Raw genomic sequence first — 24,057 nt, forward strand, 5'->3', positions numbered from 1 at the left:
GTGCTCTCATCACTAATCAAAACATTTCAAAGCAGAGGAGCATGAGCTTCGCTTCTCCAAGCTGCTGTGTGTTTTCTTAGGGTTAGATTAGGTTAGATTTCTGCATGTGGTTCCTTTGCTGTAGCTTACCAAATCATACACAAAACACACCAAAATACCTGCACCTCCACAAAGAAATGTTGTGAACGATGGAAAGATGAAAATGCTTCTGTGGGCAAGGGCTACCTAGACAGTAGATAGGAGCTGTAATTTGTAATTTATTGGACTGCTGCTTTGATCATAGCGTTATTGCAGTGTCTTTAAGCATATGTTCTTTCTGAATGCCAATGCTTCCTTAGCATATTTTAAGGTAATTCTGCCCTGGTATTTGCTCTTAGTTTTTGTTTTTTTTTCCTTTAAGCTAATTTCTAAAACTTAAACTTTTCCTTGTCTTCTGTTGTTTGTTAAAAATGCAGAGTATTTTTGAGTTTAGGTTTTTTGCTTGTGACACACTTTAACGTGCATCAGAGACTTTTGAAAATCTTAAATTTTCCAGGCAGTCTTGTTTGGCATTTCTTCTTCCATTTCAGTTGCCTTAGGCATCTAAATGCACAGAGTTACACTGAGCATGCCAAGAGCCTAGGGATAGAAGAAGGATAATCTGAATAATTTCCATAGTGTAAGTTAGAGACGGACTGATGTCAGCAGTCACTTGATAGTAGTTTTACTATCAAAGTTAATTTGTGGCTCTGCAGAGGAATAAAGTTGAAAGGCATGATTTGAAGAAGGAAAAATAATTTATTCTTTTTTTTCTTCCTAAAGCCTTTCCTAAGAAATCTGTTCTGTGTTTCCATTAAGTACCCTAGTATCTAGTACTTAGCTGCCTCTTCTACCTCCTTACCTAGAGTATAAGAGCTTGACAAATTTTTTGAGGTAAGGACTAAATGAAAAACAAGATCTCATAAAAGTGTCTAAATGTTGACAGATGAATGATTATTTCAAGTGGTAGAAGAGAGATTCATTACATTTCTTTTCAGCAGGGTTGCTATGGTTAGCTGAGCAATATGGGAGGAGAGGAGTGTGAGAGCTTTTCCTACCTCTCTGAGCATCTTGTGACTATAAAAATTTTCTTTTGCTTATCTAGATTTTTCCTTCACATTCTAAATATACCATTTCTTGGGAGATTACTCATTTTTGTTAAAATGAGAGAGAAAACATGAAAAATTAAAGGGGTTCTGAAGTAGGGTACTGATAATTCAATATCTTCAGTGCTACCTGAATTAAGGACAGGATGTAATTTTAAAAAAAAACCCCTAAAATCTGTTTCCACCTCATGGGCTGGACTTGGAGGTACGTATTGGAATAACTAAAGTTCAGTGGGAGCCTGTGATATTCCTCCATTGGCTGTCTGAGATCAGGGAATGGTTTCAATGTGTCAGCATCTGACAGCCAACAAGTTGCTCTGGGAAGAGGCCTTTTTTCCCTTTTTTTTAATTTCTGAAGAAGCATGACTGTTTATAACATTTTAATTTAAAAAGTAATACAAAATTGCTTTCCATGCATACAATTAGCTAAGCATGCCACAAATTAGAGGCTTTCTTCTGGCTAGCTAGTGTAAGGGATCCAAGCCTGAACTTACTTTTAAGAACACACAGTTAATTGTACTTGAACTCTACCTATATGGACTTAATTCAGGAAACAATGTGTTGCCCAGGTGGATGCCCACGTGGTAGAAAATTGTCTTGAAGAGAGGAGGTTTGCTTTGTACGTGCATTAAGGATGGGATGTTATTTTGGTTGTTTAAGCATTGTTTTACCCGCTGTTAACCAGCAGAGAGCAGTTTAGTTTGTAACATAACATATAGAAAAAGTGAAATTGGCAAAGGCTGGGGTGCTTTTTTGTTCTCTGAGATGGCCATTAAAAACAAACTGCCTGTGAAAATGCAATTCCTGTGCATTATCAACAGTATTTGTGTTTTGTACCAAAATATTTTCTGTAAGTATGAATTCCATCGTATGTCAGTGACTTAAATGAAGATTTAAGGTTAATTTTGGGTAGTGTTTTGACAGCGTTTATTTAAACCGTGCACTGTATGAGGTGCAGTTCCTCAGATCACCAACCTTGCCAGGCTGATGTGGGGAATCAAATCCCCAGTTTGGAGCCCCAGGGTCAGGTGGTGCCAGTTTGTTTCCAGCCCATGGAGACGGCGAGCACAGGGACTTGTTGCCAGCGCACGGAAAACAGCCTCCATCTGATGGTGCTGTTGTGGTGGCTCACTGAAATTCACTTGTAGGGAATGATCCAAGGAGAAAGCTTTCAGGCAAATAGCATTATGAATCAGTGCATTACATCTTCTTCTTTTCTTAGTCTGTGGTACGCATGCTGTTTGTCGTGAGTGAAATGCTGCTGAAAGGAGGGTGAAGGGCGAGAAGATCTGAAAGAGGCAAGGCAGGAGGATCCTGATATGAACCTCAACCACCCCCAAAATGCATGTATTAATTGGTCCTTGCCTGTTCAAGGAAAACCTCAACGTGCAAACAAACAGAAAACCAAACATCACCCCCACCCCCTAACCTGCCAGCAAAACAACAACACAGCAAACCCTCTCATTGTCACTTCTGTCAACAACCCCTGATGTGACTGATTTCACCCCAGAAATGGGCAAATTAGCGTTTTGCAGTACGAGCACAGAGGATGGGGCTGTTGCAGGATGTGTGATACCTGTTCCACCCTCTCACCTCCCCTGGAGGGGATCCTGAGGGGCACTGCAGGAATGTGTGGCTGTCCCTAAAGAGGTGCACAGCCTGAAATGTGGTGATGACATCATTCAGATGTGTTGGATGGCTGCTGTCATGGCTGTTGGTAACCTGTGGGCTGTGTCTCATGTCTTAATGGGCACAGAGGGGAGAGAATTGCTGCTCTGAATCTCTGGCCTCTCCTGCTTTATTTATTTATTTATTTTTCCATGAGACTTGCGGGGAAGTAGCCAAAGCATTCAGCGGAGTAGGTGGCAGCATGTGGAAACATGATCTGTGACTTGCCCGTCGTGCACATACATGAGGCACGTAACACTGGTGTGAGAGAGGGAGAGAGAGCTGCCTTTGCAGGGACCCTGCGAATCCTGTCACAGGAACAGGCGAACCAGGGAGGAGCGAGCTCGCACAGGCAGCAATAGTTGTAAACGTGTGTTTTGCTGAAATGCTGTCGCTGCTTTTGTGAGATGAATAATTAATATCGCAAAGCTTATTGTTCAGAGTGGCAATTTTCGAGTCCTTTGGACGGGGATCTAGAGCTGTTGGAAACGCAAATATCTCATCTAGCAATTTCTTCGGCAGCGCGTTGTGCCTTTTATTGTTCGAATCTGCCTGGGAGTGGCTTTAAGATCCAGTAACCTGATCTTTTATCACTCTTGGAGGCTTCCTTTTCTGGTATGCCCTGATGCATTCAACACATGTCGGTATTGTACGCGAGCGGCAGTCCGGGCGCTTGGGGCTGGCTCTCCGTGCCGGCGAGAAAAGGAGAATCATCCTGGGGTGGGTGAGTGAGTGAGTGAGCCCTGCTGGAGCTGCCGGCGCCCGCAGCCCATCGCCGAGCGCTGCCCGGCTCATCAGCGCCCTTCCAGAGCCAGGGGAAACGTGGACGAGATCTTGTCTCGGGAGTAAAGACTGCCTAAGGACGAGAGAGGAAAACGCCTTTGCTTTTCGGACTGATGTGAGAGCAGCCCGTGTCTCGCAGAGCGATTCCCGGCGGAGCAGGAGGAGCCGGGGCTGCCTTCAAAGCAGTTATTCTGTTAGTGCTCTGAGAGGCGTCAGCAGATGGACTTTGGCTTCAGCGCCGTGAATAACACTTGAGTGGCTTTGCATGTTGGAATACAAGCAGTGATCTCTTTTATTCCCCTTCCCCCCCTGTACATTCACCTGCTGAAAAATGAGTGAGGAAGCAAAGGAGAAAAATGCTAAACCAGCTCACAGGAAAAAGAAAGGAAAAAAGGTAACTCCCTGTACAGACAGGCTGCTGTAATTGTGTTTTTGACTCATTTTGTGTTCGACCTATTTGCTTCTGGGTGTGGAGTGGCTTTGGTTTGATAATTTGTTTTGAATAAGGATGGTGGTAGAATCAGGATGGTTCTGTTTGTGCTAGATGCTGATGGGTGTGTTCTTTGCTGGAATCAGTATTACCATTGCAACTCAGTTGTTTTGCATTATTTTAGTATTCCTGGCTTTAAATATATGTTAGTTACAGAATTTCAATATGATTATAGTTTTCATAGTGTATTCCAAACACAGGATTACAAATAAATAGGTATCTGAACGAAGCCTTTTTCAAAGGAGAGACTGATAATCAACATGTGCTCATGTAAATGAATATTCTGGACATGGCTAAGAAAAACAAGTTTACAATAAGCATTAATCTTATGAAAGCTATGTTTTTTTGCTGTGTGTCACTTTGATTAGTCTTATATATTTTTGGGGCTTGAAAATATTGTGGTCAATTAAATTCTGGAATAAGATTGCAGTTTCAGTGAGACTGATTTCTCTTATGGCGTAAGCCTTTTGCCTGAAATTGTGCTTAAAAGACAAATTTGATGATTACCTTCTATGTTGCAGTTTTTTGCTTTCCTGATATCCATGTAATTTCTACCTCCCACTTGGAAATGGATGATTTTCATGTGTTTATACTCAAAAAACAGATGGCTAAATCTAGGAAGTACACTTCTTCAGCTTTTTCTAACTTGTTTTAAATATTAACTTGGTATCTTAATTTATAATGTGAATTCCCTTGACTGCTGTAGAAAAAGACATCTGAAAGGTTTATCATTGTTGCAGAGAAGATATTCAGACTCCCACCCTTTATTTTCTGAGCATGTGTTTGCCTTCCTACCATGTGAAAGTGTATGACAGCCTCATAGTTAATCCATTTCCTTGGTGAAGGATTCAGTAGAGGTTGTTGAAAAAGCAAATTAAACCATATTGGCCCTTCTATTCTCCCAGAATTGCAAAGAGCAGCTTTGGAAGGAGGCATGGAAAGATATAATTGAAATCACTTTTAATGGTAAATTAGGATATCTTCCTGACATATGTTTCTGTCAGGGATGATAGGTTGCCTCAGGACTAGGAGATACATTTGCTCCTAAATTCTGGGGTGGTTTTAGAGTTTTGACTGTTAATATTTTACCATGTTATCGAAATTGTTAATATTTTACCATGTTATAGAAATTGTTTCTATGGTGTCCAACAATGTAGTTCCAGTTCTATAGCACACACCAGTTTCTATGGCTGAAGCTCATACAGATGATCCGTGTATTCTAGAGGACCAACCCAACTGCCAACAAGACAGAGCAGCCCAGGGAATTTAGGATTAAGCAAACTTTGGGATCTGCCTGCTCTTCCATGGCTGGTCTGCTTGTATTGTCACCTAGAAAAGGTGATGTTTCTGTGGGCACAGCTGCCCTGCCCAAATCCCCCCTCTGGTGACTGGAGCGGTGTCGCTGGTCTCTGGGGAGTGGCTGGAGGAAACAAGGGGCCAGGTTTACATTTGTGAGCTCCTGCTGTGAGCCAAGGACACAGCCCCAGTGCTCCATGTCCTGTGAGGTGATGGCAAAGGCTGCCTTGGTGCCTCGAGCCCTCGCCGCACGAACTGCAGCCAGCGCCAGGGTGTGACTGCAGACCTTTGCCTTTCATCATGGGGCGCCTGCAGCTGCTCAAACCTGCAGCAAGCCATGCTCCCCTCCGCAGTCTGGTGTTTCCTTCGTGCAGTTGGAATCCTGGAGACAGCTGGGACGTGCTGTGTTGGGCTGGAGCACATCTCTCGTGACTAGTTGCGTGTTAAGGCTGCTTGCATGTCAGTGTTAGACATGGGCTTGACCCAGGATGGCCTGATGGGGAGGGAGCAACTCTGTTTTAAACAGGCAGCAATCATTTATCCTTCTTTTCACAGCGTGTTTGGGGGAAGGTTTTAAATTTATTGTTTTGATTCAGAAGATGAATCCCTGAATGGCCAGTGAAGGTGTACTTGAAGAGCATTACTGAGCTAACCAAGAGGAGTTAGATAAACAAATGGTGTTTGGCTGTAAACTCCTGAGCCAGGTGAAAACTTAACTGGATCTGTGGTTCCAGAGAGTTATGCCACCTGTCCATCCTAAAGGAGGTATCCTGAAATGGGTATTTCCTGCCTTCCTGTTCTCTTTAGACACTTCCTTTCCTGGCAGCTGTGCTTTCTCCATATTTAGCCTTTCCCTCGCCTTCTGTCTCGTTTATCTCTAGAGTTGAGTGGTGGCAAGTCTTCCTTCTGCTCTTTGACTGCTGTTCATATCCCATTCCCTCTTCATCCACTCTTGGTTTTCCTGTTCTTACACAATCTCTGAAATAAATATGCAGCAGGGGCAGCAAGGGAAAGGTCACACCATTTGCTGTAGGGAAAACGCAAGCAGCAGTGTGTGTTCAGATCTTCCAGAGTTATGTGATTAGATTGTACCTCAAAAATTAGCCTTCACCTCACTTCTGAGCATAAAGACATACAGTAGCTCTGCATTTAAAACAGATTGGCCAGAGGAATAGATTTTCAGCAAGTATGCTGAAAATAAAGCATGGTGGGGAGGATAAAGATAAGAAACCACCCAGGAGGTGTCACTGAGATTTGTTATGAAGGATGGACAATTTAGATGAAAGCAGAACAATGTTTTGTTTTAGCACTGTGGTATTCAGTGGGGATACAGCTTTCAAAGGATGATGAAAGTATCACATCAATATTTATTGCTGAGGCTACACTGGGCAGGATTAGCTCTGATGGAATAGGAAGCCTAATGAGTTTCTCTGCTTCATCCTTCAGGGTTCCACCCTACCAGCAGCCTGTGCCTCTTGTGCCTGAGCTTCAGTTGTCCTGCAATTTCCAGTCACAGTTTCACGGTGTCAGTGTTTTGAAACTGCCAAGTTGAATCCCCAGGTGTTATGGAGGGGCTTTATCCTGGATGTTTGTGTCATCACTTTCCAGTAAATTTTGGAATCTCGTTTATAGGCGAGCACTGAACTCCACTGTCATCAGAGATGTGAGATGTGCTTTGTTTTTTAACAGAAGAGTATTCTTTCCTCTTCCCCTTCAAGCTGCAAGAATGAAATTAGCCATGAAAATTCCTTGGTTCTCTGAAGCTTTAAAAGATAACCAGAAGTATAGGAATTAAAAAACAAAATTAGACCAGCTCAAAACTTCTGTAGTAATTTTTTTTCCACTTCATTTCATGGTTATTTGCTGGGCATCAGTCATTTCTGAGAAGTGGGAAATTTCACATTAAACTCTCGTACCAGAAGCTTTGCTGAAAATGCATGTTTTTTGTTTTGAGGAGTCTTTTGTTTCCCCTTCTTCCTCTGCCTCCTCCAGGATCTTTAGAAAACCTGCGCAATTACTGTTGCTGATGTCTCTCAGTGCGTAAATCAGTGATGGAAGCTCCTAAGAGAAATGGTGTAAATAGAGTTTCTTCCTAAAAGTACACAGGAGAGAGCTCATGCTGACCTCTTAAGGTCATTCTAATCTCTTTATTAATTCACCTGTCTGCCTTGCTTAGTTGATCACTGTAGCATGATTTCAGCATTGTGTTCCATTGCTTTCTATCAAAATTGAATGCCTTGTGCAGGGAAGAGCCAGCTGTTTATGCAGCAGGTGAAAAATCAGTGCTTGGGGTCAGGCTGCTTAGGGCAGCCAGCATTGTTTTTTGGACTCATAGGCAGTTTAGCTCAATCCACTTGTCTTGAGCCAACGCCCTGGGCTCACTGCACTGGGAACACACTTTGCAATCTCTGCCAGGGACATTTGCTCTGTCGTAGCTCCAAGGTTTGACTCAGCAGCATTAGTGGCAGTCTCCAGAGGGAACTCTTCCGTTGTGGCACACTGCTGAAAGTCTGGTCAGCAGTGTGTCTTCGCATGAGAAATTTCAAGGGGCAGAAATTTCAATTTGTGTGGGGACAAGTGCTGAGAGATCAGAGGCTCCTGGGTGTGATGAGCTATTCCCCACTGCAAGATCAGTAGTGGTCTGGCAGAAGAGCTGTCCATGACTCTGGTGGAGCTGGAGCAGGTCCTTTAGAAGCAAAGCCTGTCTCCCCTGAAAGAACATCACTGATTTCAGTGGAGCCAGTATCAGGGGGCCTGAGCTCTTGCCATTTCATTGTTACGTGGTCAAATGATTCCTCTCTGTGTTTATGGATCTTCTGGTGCTCATAATTCAGCACCTGTGAGCACCAGCTTTTGTCATGACGAGATGAGCAGTCCTTTCTGTTTCAGAGATTTGTGGTGGTGTTGTACTTCTTTCGAAGCTGTCTTTTACCACCAGATTTGCTAATGTGGTTGCTTCAGTTCCCGTGCACGTTATTGTTGTCGGGGGAAAGCGTTCGCTGCTGTTTGCTCCCACTGGAGAAGAGCTCATTGCTAATGGTAAAGCAAATGCTCATGGTAGACTTTTCTGAAGAGTTTTGTAGCTTTTAATTTATTCATAAAATTAAGTTATTATGTGGAGTGTAAATTGATTTCTAAATTTGGGTTTTTCCTGACAAGCTGAGAAATGAAAATCTGCTTAGATTTGTGAAACAAAATGCAATTAGACTCTATAAGGAAACCATATCTATTCTTGTCTTGGTAAATAAAGTTTATACTATGTTGTTAATTTCAAGTTTCTGTGGATGAGAAATGGTTCTTACAGATTTAAATTTAATTATATGGTGATAGTCTTAGTCCTTAGTATGTCAATACATCCTATGCTGAAAATTGAATTTGGTGCATGATAAATAGGTTTGGGTTGGCCTTGCTTGCAAATTTCTATTTGTTCGGCTTTAGCATCCATTTTATTGATGTTATAGATTTTTAACCTCACATTTTCAGCAGCTATATTAAAGAGGAAACAATGCACATACATTAAAGAGGGAACAAAGAGCCCCTGGAACTTCTAGAAGATACTCCTCATTTGCATATCCAAATAGTAAATGCGCAGGAGCAGTGGAATAGGGTAGTTTTCAATCATTATTCTTAAACCTAATTATTTTCTGAAACTTTAGGGTTTAAAAGAGTTTTCCCTTGAATCAAACCCATTTACATTTTCTTGCCATCTCAGTTTTCTGAACTGACACAGAAAAATTAAAATGTATTGATTCCTGTCACTCTGACTGGAATCACTTTGGTACATGTGATACCTTTGTCTTTTATCATACTGGAACAAAAGAAAGCTTATGGAATGGAAAGGTACAAATCTTCCTGTTTTGAAAGTACCCATTTCAAATGTCCCTTTTCCCTGGAGAAAATACTCCAATGGATAACGTCAACCTTTGGTAGTATTAGTCAGCAGCTCCTGGCCCCTGGGCATGTATGGTTCAGAAATTGTAGGGAGAGGTTGTTATAGTCTATATGAAATGAAACAGCATGGTGTGTTATGTTACTCATGTTTTTAACATAATTTGCTCTGTGTAAGTGACACAACTTGTAACTTGAGTGACAGTCCTTCCATCTTGCTGCTCAATTACTACTGCTGCTGAAAAAACAATGGTTTTTTTAATGTTCTTTTTTTTTAACAGAGGAATCTTGCAGTTTGCGAGAGACCGTGAAACCTGAGTTGGATTACTGGATCGTGTGACACAAGTTCATCCTACAGTTTTGAACTTTTCCCAGAAAATTCATGTGTGAACAGTTCTTGTCTTTCTGATGGATAGGTCTAAGAAGTTGAAGCATAACCATGGAAAAGTGCTTCAGTTGATTTCTTTTTTTTCTCTTCTTCGCTAAATTCTGCTCCTCTTATGGCAATCTCCCCCTTGTTTCAAGGAGCTGCTGTAGGACCACTCACTTCCCCATGCTGCCTTCTTTCTAAGGGATGTGCTGCCTTCTCCCTTTTCATTTTTAAATTTCTCTTTCAGCATCTCCTCACTGGGTTTCTGAGCTATTCCTTCCCTTGAATGACCCTGTCAGTGCATGTCCTCCATCAGGAAGCTGATGGCCTTGAGTCCAGGTGTGGGTTGAACCTTCTGTTCTTTTAGCACTTCCCTCATGTTACACTGCCCCCTTATAGAGGGTTTTCCCTCTCCAGAATGGAGCCTGTGTGTTTTCACAGCCTCTGTCACCCACCCTGGGCAGTCCCTTTCCCTGGTGGTGCAGGATGGCAGAGCAGGAGTGCAGTGGGAAGTTTTCCAGCATGACTTGGTTGGTTGCTGGAGGATTTCCAGTGTCTCCTGCTCCATAAGCTGGGCACTTAGTGTCCAGGCCAGGCTGTCTCCTTTGCAGTAAATTGTTTTAAGTACAATTAGGTTACAATTAGATTTGATTACTGAAAGTGGGTTTGGGCTGCAAGAGGCACAGTGGATCAGCTCCAGCTCCATCCTGCAGTTCTGCAGTCATCAGTGTGACAGGGACCAGCATCAAAGTTTTTGTAACAGCGTTTATTAAACCCCTCTGTAAACGTCAAATTAGTTTGGGTCATATGGAGACCTTTCCTCAGAACCTGAGTGGTCTCTGTTCTGTCTCCTTTTTCCAAACCCTATGACTGATGCAGCCACAGAATTCAGTAGGTCTCAGTGATAGAGCCTAGGTAGGTCTGGTAGGTGTTGAAGTGCTTATCACAGTTATGTAATGGTTGTCACTTAAGCTAAAAATACTTTGATCAATCTGTCAATCACAGATTGAGAAAACTAACTACATCTGGGCATCCCCCTTTGAATTCCTAACAAGAGCCTGTATATCTGCATAACCCTGACTGAGCATGGGCTTGTTCCTCAGCCTCCTCACCTCATTTCCAGCTTCTTGTGGAGGTGGTGTTGGAACCTGCAGCTTCCCTTCACCTCTGGCTGACTCCAGATAGAGTAGGGGATGGTGCTGTACTGAGTTCTAGGACGTAGAGAGCCAACACCCTGCTAGGAGGGAGCTACTTCTATCCCTTCTTTCTGTTGAAAATAGCAAGGTAGCTTAGCAGGGAAGAAGTAATTACAGAAGTAGGCAATTAAGGAGTTTAGGCTGAAAAAGTAGATATTGCTGAGGCTCCCTATTAACTTCACAAGCTGAAAACAGGACACTGTGCCTAGCAGTTGGATCTTTCCCTTGTCAAAAAGGTTCACCTTCAGGATTTAAATCCTAATGCTCTATAAAAACATTTTATTAAATTGGTGTTAGGTCGTTATTTCAAGTGATGAAGCTTTTTGGTATCTGATCAAGCCAATAATGTAATGAATTCTCATTGATCACTCTTCTAAATACCTCAGACTTGAAGTTTGGAGGGATATGTAAGAGTAACGAATTTTTACAGAAACAATACTTGCCACAGTGTCTCCCAGTTGTTTTGTCACTTGCTGATGGAGGTGCAGGTTGTTGCATTCCGTTGGCTGCCAGGTGCTGCCTCAGTTAATTGAAAGCATTTGCTGGATAAATGGCAACAGGCATGAACTTTCCTAGCCTTTTTTTCCCAAACCAGCATGGGGAAAACCTGGCATTTTTCCCTTAGCATAGAGGATGAGGAATTGATTGGCTATGTAGGGTAAAACTACACATGTATATTTTATTTAGCATTTCTTTGTGATGTAAGACACCCCATGTCTTACTATGCCTAAATTAAATGCATAGATAAGTATGTTTAAGACACTTAAGGTGTTACCATCAGAAACTTATTTCAGGTTTGTGCTCACAAGAGATTGTGTATGCTGAGAATTCTCTATGATGCATTAGCAATTTGTGAATGTAAACAAGGATTGATTTGTCTGAATAATTTAAGTATCTTGCATTGACAAAGGGAATAATATGAAGAAATGTGGTTCTTCATATTCACCATTAAATCTGTTTCATGGCTTTGTTTAAAACTGCTGTTTGATGGGAATAATGCTTTTTAGGGTAATAATGGCTATATTGGTGTGTGTGTTAGTTTGGTGTGAGTTTATATTTGTGTCAAACAGATCACTGCAAGCTGTTCTTCCTGGTTTTGGGTGTGTCATTCATGAAATAATTGGCAGTGAACAATTTTATCAATTTTGGTCTTAATGAAATTATATGAAACCCAAAAGGTAAAAAGAATGCCAACAGTATGGTTTAGTTGTACTGCCTGATATTTGTGTGATGTTTTTAAGTCATTCCTTAGTCAAGGAGTGGCTGATGCTTTTTTAAGCAAGGTCCCATCAGTAATTTCTGTCAGTCAGTTTCTAAACTAGACAGTAAGAATCTTTCTGAAAAGCTCTTGAGCATGTTGATAAGACCCTTTTAATCTGCATGGTTCTAGTGTGCTGGGAGTTGCTAATTATCTTGGAATTTTTGTCAGAGAGGTGAATGGGAGAATCTGGGAAATGAGGGAGGTGGTGGAGGAAGTGGAAGCAGAAGGTCCATCCGTGGTGGCATTTCCTTGGGCAGCAGCAGGGAGAGGACACTCACCCTCCTGTGCTCATCTCCAGCCTTTTCCTTTGGCTGGGGTGGTGCCTCCTAAGAGATATGGATATACTGGTCTTGCAGCCTGTGAGAATAAATAAATGGTGTTTGCTGAAGCACTCCAAACCAGGAGCTGCTGTATGGGGTGGGGATGAGATTCATCCTGGTGGAGATGGTCCTCTCCAGGCAAAATCTCAGCCAGGTTTGCAGGATGTGAATGCAGAGCCCTTGGGCACAGTGCTTGGGATGCACAGGTACTCTCCTCAGATGGGGTTAATGTTGTGCAGATGATGCAGAGGGCTCTTCCCCTTTTCCCTGCTCCCCTAAACAGACCTGTAATTTCATTTACTTAATTACTGTTGTGTGTGTTTCCTTGGGAGGCAGTAGTGACTAATTAGTAATTAATATTTGTAGAATGCCAGTGTGGCGTTAACACAGGGGAAAGCCTTAGCAAATGGAGTGATGTCGCTTGGAACAGTTTTCCAGCTGAAAATTTGTTATCAAAGATGGTCTGGGTAATTCTGGCTGCTGGTTCCACTCACATTCTATTGACTCTGAAGGACACATCCCAGAGAGGGGTTTTATTTAATAGTCCTTTTATTTTAGAAAACCAGAACGCAAGGATGTCAGTCCACCCTAAACCACAGTGAGGTTCAGTCATTCAGGTACCACAAATTTAAGCCTGTTTGGTACAGAGTGGTTTCTCAATCACTTTCCTTATTTAAATTCAGTTTTCAAACAAGTTTCATTTAGAGCATTTCTTGCTCTTCATGTCTGTTCATTACATAAATCTTGTACAGCTCCATCAAAAGAAGAAATGAACCAAAGAGTACAACTGACAATGGAAGCAATTAACCTGTTTGCTTTTATTACTACCAATCTTGCACTGTGTCTCTTGTTAGAGCTCCTTCCACACCAGTCACGTGCAAAGTCCTGGCATTCCTTGCCACTTGGTAAAAAACAATTTTCTGTCATTAGGAACATCAGCTGAAACAGTTTTGGAAGGCAAAAATAGGAAAAAGTATTTCTTAGGCAGGTGAAATGAGTAAATAGCTTTGCTTTTGTAGCCAGAAGAGTCATTCTATCATTCATCATTCAGTCCCAGCTGAAAATGAAGTTATATATTATTTTAGAATGGATCCCTGGAGCATAAAAGGATATTGTTGACCTTTTTTTAAAGAAAGAAGTATTGTGAGCATAAGTGTAATGATAGTTTTAAGTAACAGAAACCAGGCAGGTAATGCGTATAGCAAGGAAGACAGGGATCTGAATCAAAGTACAGCTTGAGTTAGGTGATTCAAGCCTACCGATTTTACATGAGAATAAAAGGGTGGTGCTTACAATATTGTAACCACCTATTTGCAAGCTATTTGAGAGAAGAGGTCACCAAGTAGATATAGCAATCTTGTGTTAAATATGATTTATAGGGTTTTCACAGTTTTGCTCTTTAACCAGATTTCAGCAGCCACCTTTTTTTTTTTTAATAAACAGCATGAGAAAAATATTCTAAAAATGTGAAAATTATGAGGAATTTTTAAAAGATAATTTTTTAATGGAGTCTCATAACTAATGCACTAAATTTAGCAACTAAGTAACTCAATAAATGAAAGTATTTGAAGATCAACTGCTGTCAGTTGAAATAAAACCAAAGAGGATGTCTGTTCATCCACAGGTATAGATGAAACTGTCGGGAATATTGAAGTATTGTATTTACAGTAAGGGCTGTAGGTGATTTGTCTGAAAGCTGAACTTTTGAAAGTGATATAGTGGCCTGAAACATCCTAATTCATGATGCTATTAAGGAGAAATTGAAGAGAAAAACCAAGGCAGACTTTCAGAGTAACTCTTAAACAGGAGCATAATTTCTTTTATTGAATTTAGGAGTACAGTTATAGTCAAGAACTGCAACCTTTTTTTTTTTTTATCCAGCCCTCAGATGTACCAGTTTGAGCAGCCTCATAAGTGGTGGTGTGCCCAGATTTTTGCTGAGCCTGGTGACATTACCACATTGTTGGCAACTTAGTATTGTAAAAAATAAAAATCAAGCGAATTATCTGGAAACAGCAAAAATTATCTTTCAGGAGGGAGATTTGAAATTTTCTTTAGGAAGTTCCCAAGCCCTGGGAATAGGAGCCCACGGGTGCTGCCTGAAGACTGTGGAGCAGCTCTAGCTGGGCATTACGTGCAGGGTGCAGGCTCGTTCTGCATTGCCCTCTAGCGTTGCCTTTAAAACAGAAACCAAAAGAACCCAAAAACCCCCAAATGCAACAAAACTGAAGGGTTATTTGCTTCCACATTCATATTTTCTCTTGCTGCACCAAGCCTCTTATTCCTGATGCGATGTCTGTTACGTAATGAGCTCAACTGCGTGCTTCTGTTCCCTGTTTACTTGGATGTAAAGTAGGTGTCCACAACTACAAATATTCTACTTATCCTTTCCAGGCATCTTTGTTATGGCCATGGCTTGACTTCCTAATACAGGGATTTCCTGTCTGTCTCTGTGCCTTCTCCTTTTCTTTGTAACACACACACATGCATTTACCTGAGAATGGTGTCCTTCCTACTCCTTGTCATGTCTCAGGCTTTTCATTTATGAAAATCTATAGCTATGTTAAATGAAAAGATGCCTTTACAATGGAATATTTCACTCTGAGCTGTATAGCCAGCCTTTGATTTCTGTATTCACTCATAAAAAATCTGCTTTTAGGTGTTGGCTGCAGTAAGATCTTGAAAACAGAATTAAGATATGGCCACTCATCACTTTGTTTTTCACTTCTCTACACATACATATGTATTTTTAAGGAAGCTCCATTGTGGCAGAACTGACCCTAATGTCAAATTAAATGCAAAGCAGGCAGGGCCAGTTTGGAGGGGCAGTCCCCTTTGCAATGACCTTGAGAGGCAGAGATCTCCCGTAGGCTGCAGCATCCCACTGTTCCCTGTACTGAAAACTCTGAGTCAGAAGAAGGTAGCACAGATTCTGCCTAATTTCTGGAGTGGGTGTTTTTATCATCAGTTTGCAGAGCCCGGTATTTACACCTGATTGTAAACCAGGGCTAAGCGTGTCTCATTTTCTGGAAATTACATTTAATGGAAGGAACCTATCTACTTGATACTTGGTAGATTGCTTCCAGAGCATACCAGCAAACCTCAGTAGCAGTAAGAAAAAGGAGGTTAGCAATCTAGGGAAGTTTGAGTATGAGGCAGGCAAGCTGGCTGCCTTTAAAGAGATCTGCTGCTGTGTTTGTTGGCAGGTCATGCAGTGCAGGAGGAGCGGTGCTTTCCTGACCTGTGAAGCTGCTGGCTGTGACTCCAGCTGCTGTTGAAGGCCCTCTGGAAAAGGAGGAACAGGCACTGGCCACCTACTAGTCCTTGGGTCTTTTGAGGTCTTTGTCACTTATTAAATGACCAAGAGCAGTTTGGTGGTGGGATGGGGCAGATGGCCAAGAGCCATCTGTTCTCATAGTGCTCACCTCGCTGCTTCTGTTTTGCTTTCTCTTCTTTAGGTCTTGCACATACTCTTAAGTTCTGTAATTTGTTTTATAGTGTACTCCAAAATAGAAGGGGAAATCTGCTTGTAGATGGTGTGGCTAAAGAATGGTCAGCATATCTCTTATTCAGTTGTATCTTAGACACCAATAGATTTAAGATAGTGCTGGATGAGTTTGCTACATTATAGTACTGTCAGAGGTTTAAAGTATATAAAAATGTATTCACAGTAATAGTAAGATTACTTACAGCAAGTTTAGGAATAAATTTATGTATCACATCCCAGGTCTTTTTCTCACCTTTTAAATTTACTGTGAGCCAAACTGAGAAATCAAAATGACAGATGATACCCATCTTAGTGGTCCTGAAATAGTGTCCTTTCCTCATCTTGTCCAAGTCTCTGTAGGGCACCCTGAAAAGACAGCAAATTTCAGCAAACAGCAGGAGTATGTTGAGGTACTAAAGTCAGCATCACTTTTGTAGTCATTTGAGACGTATTTAGGGGTGGTAGGCTTTTTTCCCCCCTTTTTTTCAATCTTGACAGGAATACTGATTTTTATTGAGCAAAGTTCATAAAAACAGAAGTTCATGCTCCTTTCTGATACAGGAACTAAGCAGGAACATGTCATCCTTTTTTGTTCATTTTTCAGAAGTCCTCCTAAGTTTGGAAACAAGAAAAAGGATTTATATAGGCGCAAAAAAACCCCCCACAAACTTTGGGGTGTTTGTACAGTCATTCTAACAAGGAGTGCTGAAAATATGAGGGGGAGAACCCCACAGTACTTGAACTTAGGCATTTTCCTGTTATCCAGAATATAATCTCTTTAATTGCAAATCCACACAATAAACACACAATAACACTTAGCCTGTGAGATTGTAAAATATAGTTCGAGGGCTTTGTCAAATGCACTTACTGTTCTGTCTTCTGATGTTTGTTACTTGTGCTCGGAGCTATTCCACAGCTGTGAGGGACAGGACTAGTTCTAAAATAGGAAACAAAATGTTAATCTATGCAGGGCTGGATTGTAGTGCAAAATGTCAAAAAAGACTATTAACTACTGTTTAAGATTTGGAACTCTAAAGGGATGACAGCTGAGAAGTCTGATGAAACAAGGGTATGCAATAATTTTTCTGAAGGTTACCTTAATGCAATGAAGGAAAACATCCAGATCTGGGCAAAATCCAGGTCTGTAATACACGTTGTAGAAAGTGAGCACCCAAATCTTTGTCCCTTGCACCTGCCAGCACATTTCCTGTCGAAGCTCCAGAATTAGTCCAGGAGCAGTCCTGACTCTCTTTATTTCACTCCTGTAGAAGGATTAATACTGACTAGACTTTTTGTCTAAAGCCAAAATTTTCAGAAGGCAAACTAGGAGCAGAGATTAGAGAGCGCTCCAGTTCCCAAGTGTTGAGCACTCAGCAGCTTCACTGAAGAGTGGGAGTTGCTTGTCTGTTCAGCAGTTTTCAAATCAGGCTACTTGTTTGGCCCGACTTAGCCTGTGAGGTTTTTTTAAATGCATTACAGCACATTTCTGTGAATGACTATTAACAATGCCATTATGCAATTCTTTGCCATTCATAATGAGAGGCATTCTGCAGGGTGCATGCTGAGATAAACCCCACAAAACTGGGAACAGGTTTATAATTAGAGAGTGGGGGAAGGGGAGAGAAAGTTATTTGGAACATATTTTCGCTTTGTCTTTATTTCTGAAAACGTGTGATATGTCCATCTGGAGCCAAGCAATATCTGTGCTCAGTCAGTTGGGAAGAGAATGATGGAATGTTCTGACAAATCCTCTTCTCACAGCAGCTTCCATCCCAAGAGTAGCTCTTCCCTTACTTGATTGTGTCAGTCATACTCTCATGAACTGAATCTAGGTCTCTGTTGCAGTTAAGAGCTGGTCATGCACAGGGTAGAAGCTGAAATAATCAGTCATAGTGTTGGCTTGATTTTTCTCTTCAGAAATTTTAGCAATTTTTAAAGTATTTCACCTCTGTTACATGAGGTTTTGTAAGTGTTTTGCAGTTCATCTCATCACTGGGGTGTGCATTTCAGCAGAAAGGAATAGTGCCTCAGAGACCTGGATATTTAGTAGACAAAGTGTATTTTAAAAAATCTACCTCAAGTATTGCATATCTGGACTGTCCCCTCTTTATAATCATGGTGCTGAGCGCATAATGAAATGTAGAGAAAAAGCCCCAGTTGGTTCTGGGGGCCAATTAGGAGCCAAGAATGCAAGTGCCCACTTCATTTTAGGACTGTTCAGAAGTGAGAGGCTTTTTGTATTATTTTTGCATGTTGCTTGAGTAAATAACTTCCTGATGCTGCATTAGTGCCAACTGCATATGAGTGTGTGGTTTATCCTGGGGGTGATAAGGGCTGTCAGTGTTCAGGAGAGTGCAAGTTGAACCTTTAATGCACTGTGGTCTTTACCCCAATATTTAAAGTGATGGCCCCTTGTGCTGAGTTAGTTACAGCTGTCCAAGTATAAAACTGATGCCGTGTCAGAATGTTTGAGTTTTTCCATTACTTTTGAGGCTGAGGTGAGGCTCTGACAGTGGAGCAGGATGGACTCTGCAGGGCAGCTTGGGCCTTGTGGAGATCCCTTAGGGGCATCATATAGAGAAATCCTGATTTTTTTTCCTGGTCAGATTTCCTGTTTCCTTACAGCCAGTGTGCAGAATAGCTGTGTGAAGTGGTACCGGGCCCTTAACCCTCATGTCTAAACTAAATCCAGGAGGAGATGAAAACAATTGGTATAGGATTGAGACTGTCTTGAATTTTTATATAGTCTGATTAATTTTATCCTTGGAAAACAAACACCCTGGTGGGATTTTGAAATAACCTTTGGATTTTTTCATTAAGTTAATGCATATTAATTCCTGGCAGAATTAATCATATCTTGATTCATATTGTGCACTGCTTTGATTTAGTCAGTAATGCAGAAATTGAAGTGGTCCAAAAAAGAAATGTCATCTTACTCGATAATGTTATACATTTCTTCTAAGATCAGGTTGCCATATAATGGTAGTATGATGAAAATAAGCACATCATTCTTAGTCTTTTATCAAATGATTCAAAGGAAAAATGAGTCTTTATCTCTAACCAGTAACACGTCTAGCATATTACACCATCAAGAATAAGAGAAATCCTGAGCTGTTATTCTGTGACTCACAGGGTGTATAGGCCTTGTTTTGCTTTCTTGGAAAAAAAAAGTCAAAATCAAGCATAACACCCCCCCAAAAAACCTCAGAACAAGGACTGGATGAAGTAGGCACCTGGATTTCAAACTTTGCTTCAGAAGGATATTGTGCATGGAAGTCGTGGGATTGTGAGGAAAGTACAGAAGAACTGAGTCTTTATCTGCATCTGATTGCATTGTTACCTGTACAAAAGCATTCCCAAATCCAAACCTCAGGCAGCTGCCATGCTCCCATTCCAGCAGGGAAATGAATGTAACATCCACAGTTCACAGAATGAGCTTAAATTATTATTATCTATAATAGCTTTGTATTTGTGCCACTGAGGCAAAAATAAAATATGCTTTGGGTGAAATGTATGAAATGTAACTTAAAGTACAGCATTTTGTGTTCTCTCTTCCAGCTTCAGTGTTTGTTAGTATTTGAGGCTTTTGCTGTTTTGGGGGGTTTGAGGTTTTGTGGGACCTTCACACTTCACCTAAATTGAACAGAAGCTGTTACAAGTCTGTCCTTGCAAAAAATCAACGTTGAGAAGAATGTTGTCGGTGATTTGGGGCGGGAACAGAAGGGAAGGGCAAAAAAGGAGATTTGGGGCATCTGCCTTGAAAGTGGGTTATCATCTATACCAGACATGTCGTTGTCTCTCTGTCATCTATATTTATTGCAGTGAAAAGTGGATACATGCTGCTTCCAAACCCAAATTTGCCATTCATTCCCTTTGTACTTGTTCTGAATGGGTATAAACTGTGACCAAATCTACCAGGCACACAAGGGTTGGCACATGGTGTTTGCTGCCCTGATGATGGGACTGTCAGGAAACAGGCACTCATAAAAGCAGAGGCAAGGTCCTGAGAGGGTACAGCATTTCAAGGCAAGCTGTAATTGCTTGTAAAGTAAAAATATCTGGAAATTAAAATATGTATGTGGGGGGATAGTCAACAATCACTGTAATTTTGCTTTCATTTCCTTTTTATAGTTGTGTTCAGTGGAAATTAATAGGGGCAGTAAAATTCTTTACAACTATTTTGCTGCAGTATTTATGTACCTTCATATCTGAATTGTCTGTTGAAGTTAAAAGTGAAAATTCAGCCATGAATAGAGAACAGCCACTCACTGTCTGCTGAGAAACCCGTGGGGTTTCCCTTGCAGCTTTCTGGTTCTCTAAACCCCCAGAAAATTTGCTTGCTTATAGCCAGGACCTCTTATGACTTGTAAACATGATATGAGGGTGCATAACAGCAGTGAGTTTACTCTCAGCTGGTGGCTCATCCGGGGAGGATTTACATTTTTGACTGATCTCCAGCACTTCCGTTGCCTCCCCGAGATGGGGGTGTGCATCTGAGGCACTGCAGGCTCCAGGCAGAGGTGGCAACCAAAATGCGCAACTCAGTTGCTCTTCCCAGGTGTTATATTTTTAGTATATTCCCATGGCTTGTTGAATTCCTAAGTAGTGCTTAGTGAGTTATGGTAGGTTTGGGGAATTATGTGAGTTGTGTACTTGCACGTCTGTGTTTAGAATTGCTGTATATTCATTGTGTCTTATAAGAGTTCTTCATAACTTTTCTTAAATCACTATTTAACTAAGCCCCAAGTAGCTTTTAATTTAAAGTATTTTGTAACCCTAAGAGGAATTTAGGACAGGAATCCATTTTGGTTGACTATGACAGCTTTGTGTTGGTTATTGCTAGAAAATGTATGCATCTCCTCCCTGCTGAACAAATGATTGGCACTTCACTAATTTTAAGTAATTCAAATAATTACATCAAGCAAATCTATTCAGTAGGGTGATCCATTGCCAGGATAAGCATTAGCACTAATGGCTATCTCACCAAAATCTTGTGTGTCAGGCAGCACAAAATGGCAGTGCTGGCAGCCTTTTTTGTGATGAATTACGTTGTGAGAAATGAGGTCTGCGTGCTCACGGAGAAGCAAGAAAGGTACATTCTATTTCAGCTGAAATGTAGGAATCAAGCCCTAGGTGTATAAAAAGTCTCTCTCTAACTGTGGAATGTATAGCTGGACCTCAGAAATCCCTTGTGCAAATTTAGGGCCACGGTGCTGGAGGCAGGTGTGGCCAGAGGGGCTTGGCATTGGTCTGAGGCCTCAGCATGGGATTTGTAGCATGCAGATGTTCTCATCTCCTGGAACAGCCAGGAGGTCTGATGGTGGGTCCCTGGGGTTTGTTTCCCTCCTCTGACATGACACTGAGAGGATGATCCTGAATGATCTTTTCTGTGCTTTGTAGCAGGGGATTGTTTTACAGCTACTCTATGTATGTCTATGTCCTCACGTTGGCTAACTTTAGTACAGCTGAAGAACTGTAAATGAAAAATAGAGCAGGGTATTTTTTTTAGGAATTTGAAGTATATTAGAGGAATGTACAGATGGAAGCCTGGTCCCTTTGACATGGTGGTATCAGCAAAACAATCCGTGTGAGCTGCCGGAAAGATGCAAGCTGGAGGGTGTGATTGAAGCCTGACCTTCCAGGGTGAGCTTAAAGGAGTGTGCTCACCACCGAGCATAAACACAGCAGTTACCATTCTTATCTGCTCTACTTGCTGTCTACTGAAAGCTTACCATAAAGCTTGAAAAGAATAATTTAAAAAAATTACTTGTGTATTCATTGTAATTTATCAGTTTGTTTGTTTTGGCTACTAGCTGTTGATTATTTATGTACATTTCAAGTAGCAGAACTTTGGGGAAATACTATTTCAGTATAATACCTAAATATAGACAAGTGTTTTTGCTAGAATTGATAGCTACCAAAATAAAGGATTTCATTGCATACAACTACAAAATATCTGTGATGTGTGATGGAATGCCAGATCGATCATGTTCAGAATAGTATGTGTCTTGTTTATTAAGATATCTCTGTAGTGAGATGGCTTTATTGTGTGAGGAAACCATGTTAGACAACTCTTAGCTTTTTCTCTCCCTTTTCTCTGTATATATATTGTAAAAAGAGAACATTTCCTTTAGGCCTTAATTATTATTTTTCAGCTGTTTGAAGTTCTTTGCTCAATTACCAATTATGTTACAGAAATGGAGGAAAACATTCTCAGATATAAATGCCTGAGCTAAGAGACACAGACAGTTTGGCTGTCCTGGTTACTATGGTGAGAGCTGGGGAGGATGCCTGTAGCACACCAGCCTCTGTGTTGTTCAGGCAGGCTGTTTTTAATTTCCTGGGATTGCTTATGAGCTGTAATATTAATCTATTTGTATCCTCTTTCAGCACTTCCTTTGCTTTGCAGTGTAAGCCCCTTAATATAGATTGGCTGGAGAAGAGCAGCTTTGCCCTCCTTGCTGCCTGTCTGAGGTGCCCCGTGTGGCTGAGAGCAGGGAGGGATGACCTCATGTGCTGCAGGCAGGAAGCAGAGCTGATTAGTCTGCCTCCAGAGATGCCAGTGCAGGGTGTGACTGGGCTGTCATAAATCTGCTGAGGAACATTTGCTTCTCTGGGAGAGATGACCACAGAAACATGCATAGGACAAAAAAAAAAAAAAAGGAAAAAAAAAAAAGAGCTGAGCACATATTCATAAATGTTTGGTTGCCTATTGGTATGAGCACATGATAATTCCTTCCACATTACATGATAGGGATTCTCCATTCTATTCTGGGTTCCCGAAGTCAAATGTCATCTCCCCCCCATCCTTCCCCCCACCATGCTGAAATGTTTTTCTCAAAACAGAATAATCCTCACAACAGATCTCAAAGGGAACCCACCTCAAGACCGTGTTGAAATTCTGTTCTTAATCCACAATCTGCTGATTCAGGACAGAGATTTGAAGCTTTTGGCTGGTGACTGGGAGGTGTTGGGGTTCACATCCCTTCACAGAGAGGAAAATGAGTACTTGTCTTTGTCAAATCCACACAAGTAGGATGTGGAGCTGTAAGGCCAAAGGCTGACAAGGCAAGAAGAGCATGTCAGTATAGCATGATGATTATTTTTCCAGCTGAATTACTTGTCAAATTTGAAATGCATCTGTGATCAGGCTGGAACAGCCTTTGCAAATAAAGTTGCTGTATATTGGATAAATATTCTGATGGCATGGTATATATGGTGTCATTGCCTCTGTGGAAATAAGTATATTTAGTATTACTGAATTAATGTTATTGAAATCTGATCTTCTGAATGCTTCCATGCCACTATTTTCTTCATTATACTTTTTAGCAAATTCACCAAAGGAGCATTTTATTTTAGTTACCAAATGCAGTAATGATAGCAAAAGCAGCTAACACCAAAGTGAAAAAGAAGTGACTTGGTTATTTGTCGAATAAAAGCTTAAATATCAGATTTGAATAAGCTAGCTTGACATCTTGAGTCTCCTAGCAAAAAGACTGTTTGCAAGATTGGACTGTCAGATAGAGGTGATAGGGCACAGAAATGGAAATATGGCAGATTTCCTAGGAGAACAGAGGAAGGAAAAATGACAACAGAACAGAACACAGGAAGTCTAAAGACAGAGTTTGAGAATCAGGGGAATACAGGAGTGACAAGAGGGCTCTGATGGGCAAGAGGAAGCTTAGAGATGATGTGGCAGCAATAAAAACTGTCCAGTTTGCAATCAGAACAGAGAGGCAAAGCAGTGGGCAAGACAAACCAAGATTTATAAATGATTACCAACTTTTCATCCTATCTAGCTTAATGTGAAATACAGGATGCTGCTTGCTACCTTACTGAGTGGTACACATCATGCACAGGATTTACTGATTGACTACCAGAGCCTTGTAAAGGGGCCATTGATAAATGTCCCAGTACTGCTGCAGCAAAGGGCAGGTTTCCATCTGTTTGACTTAATCTGCATTGCCTGGCTGAGATAACACAGTAACAAATAGCCAAACTAAAATCAGTTTTTTTCTGCAATTCCAGTGCTCCACAGTTTTGAGCACCTTGCTTTGTCTTTGTCCTCCAAGCCATGGGTAGTTTAGAGTTGCTGTAGTACTCCTTGTTTCACTGCAAATCACAAACAGAGCTGGGATTAACCCAAGAAGGATCAATTTGTAGCCTAGTGCTGT

At 41.2% G+C, this 24,057-nt stretch overlaps 1 protein-coding gene across 2 annotated transcripts in view; it reads left to right on the forward strand.

Annotated features, from left to right (window-relative positions):
- The first annotated feature begins 3,076 nt into the window (after positions 1 to 3,076).
- The window catches only part of ANK3 (ankyrin 3), a 284,651-nt gene continuing 263,670 nt past the window's right edge, over positions 3,077 to 24,057 (forward strand). For both annotated transcript variants that reach the window (XM_030950841.1, XM_030950832.1), the window contains exon 1: positions 3,077 to 3,969. Coding sequence is in view for 1 of the 2 variants with exons in the window: in XM_030950832.1 (XP_030806692.1) it covers positions 3,907 to 3,969 (63 nt within the window). In the remaining variant the exon portion in view is untranslated. The remainder of the gene's footprint in view (positions 3,970 to 24,057) is intronic.

Source organism: Camarhynchus parvulus, chromosome 6 (assembly GCF_901933205.1).
Source record: "Camarhynchus parvulus chromosome 6, STF_HiC, whole genome shotgun sequence".
Classification (NCBI taxonomy): Eukaryota; Metazoa; Chordata; class Aves; order Passeriformes; family Thraupidae; genus Camarhynchus; species Camarhynchus parvulus.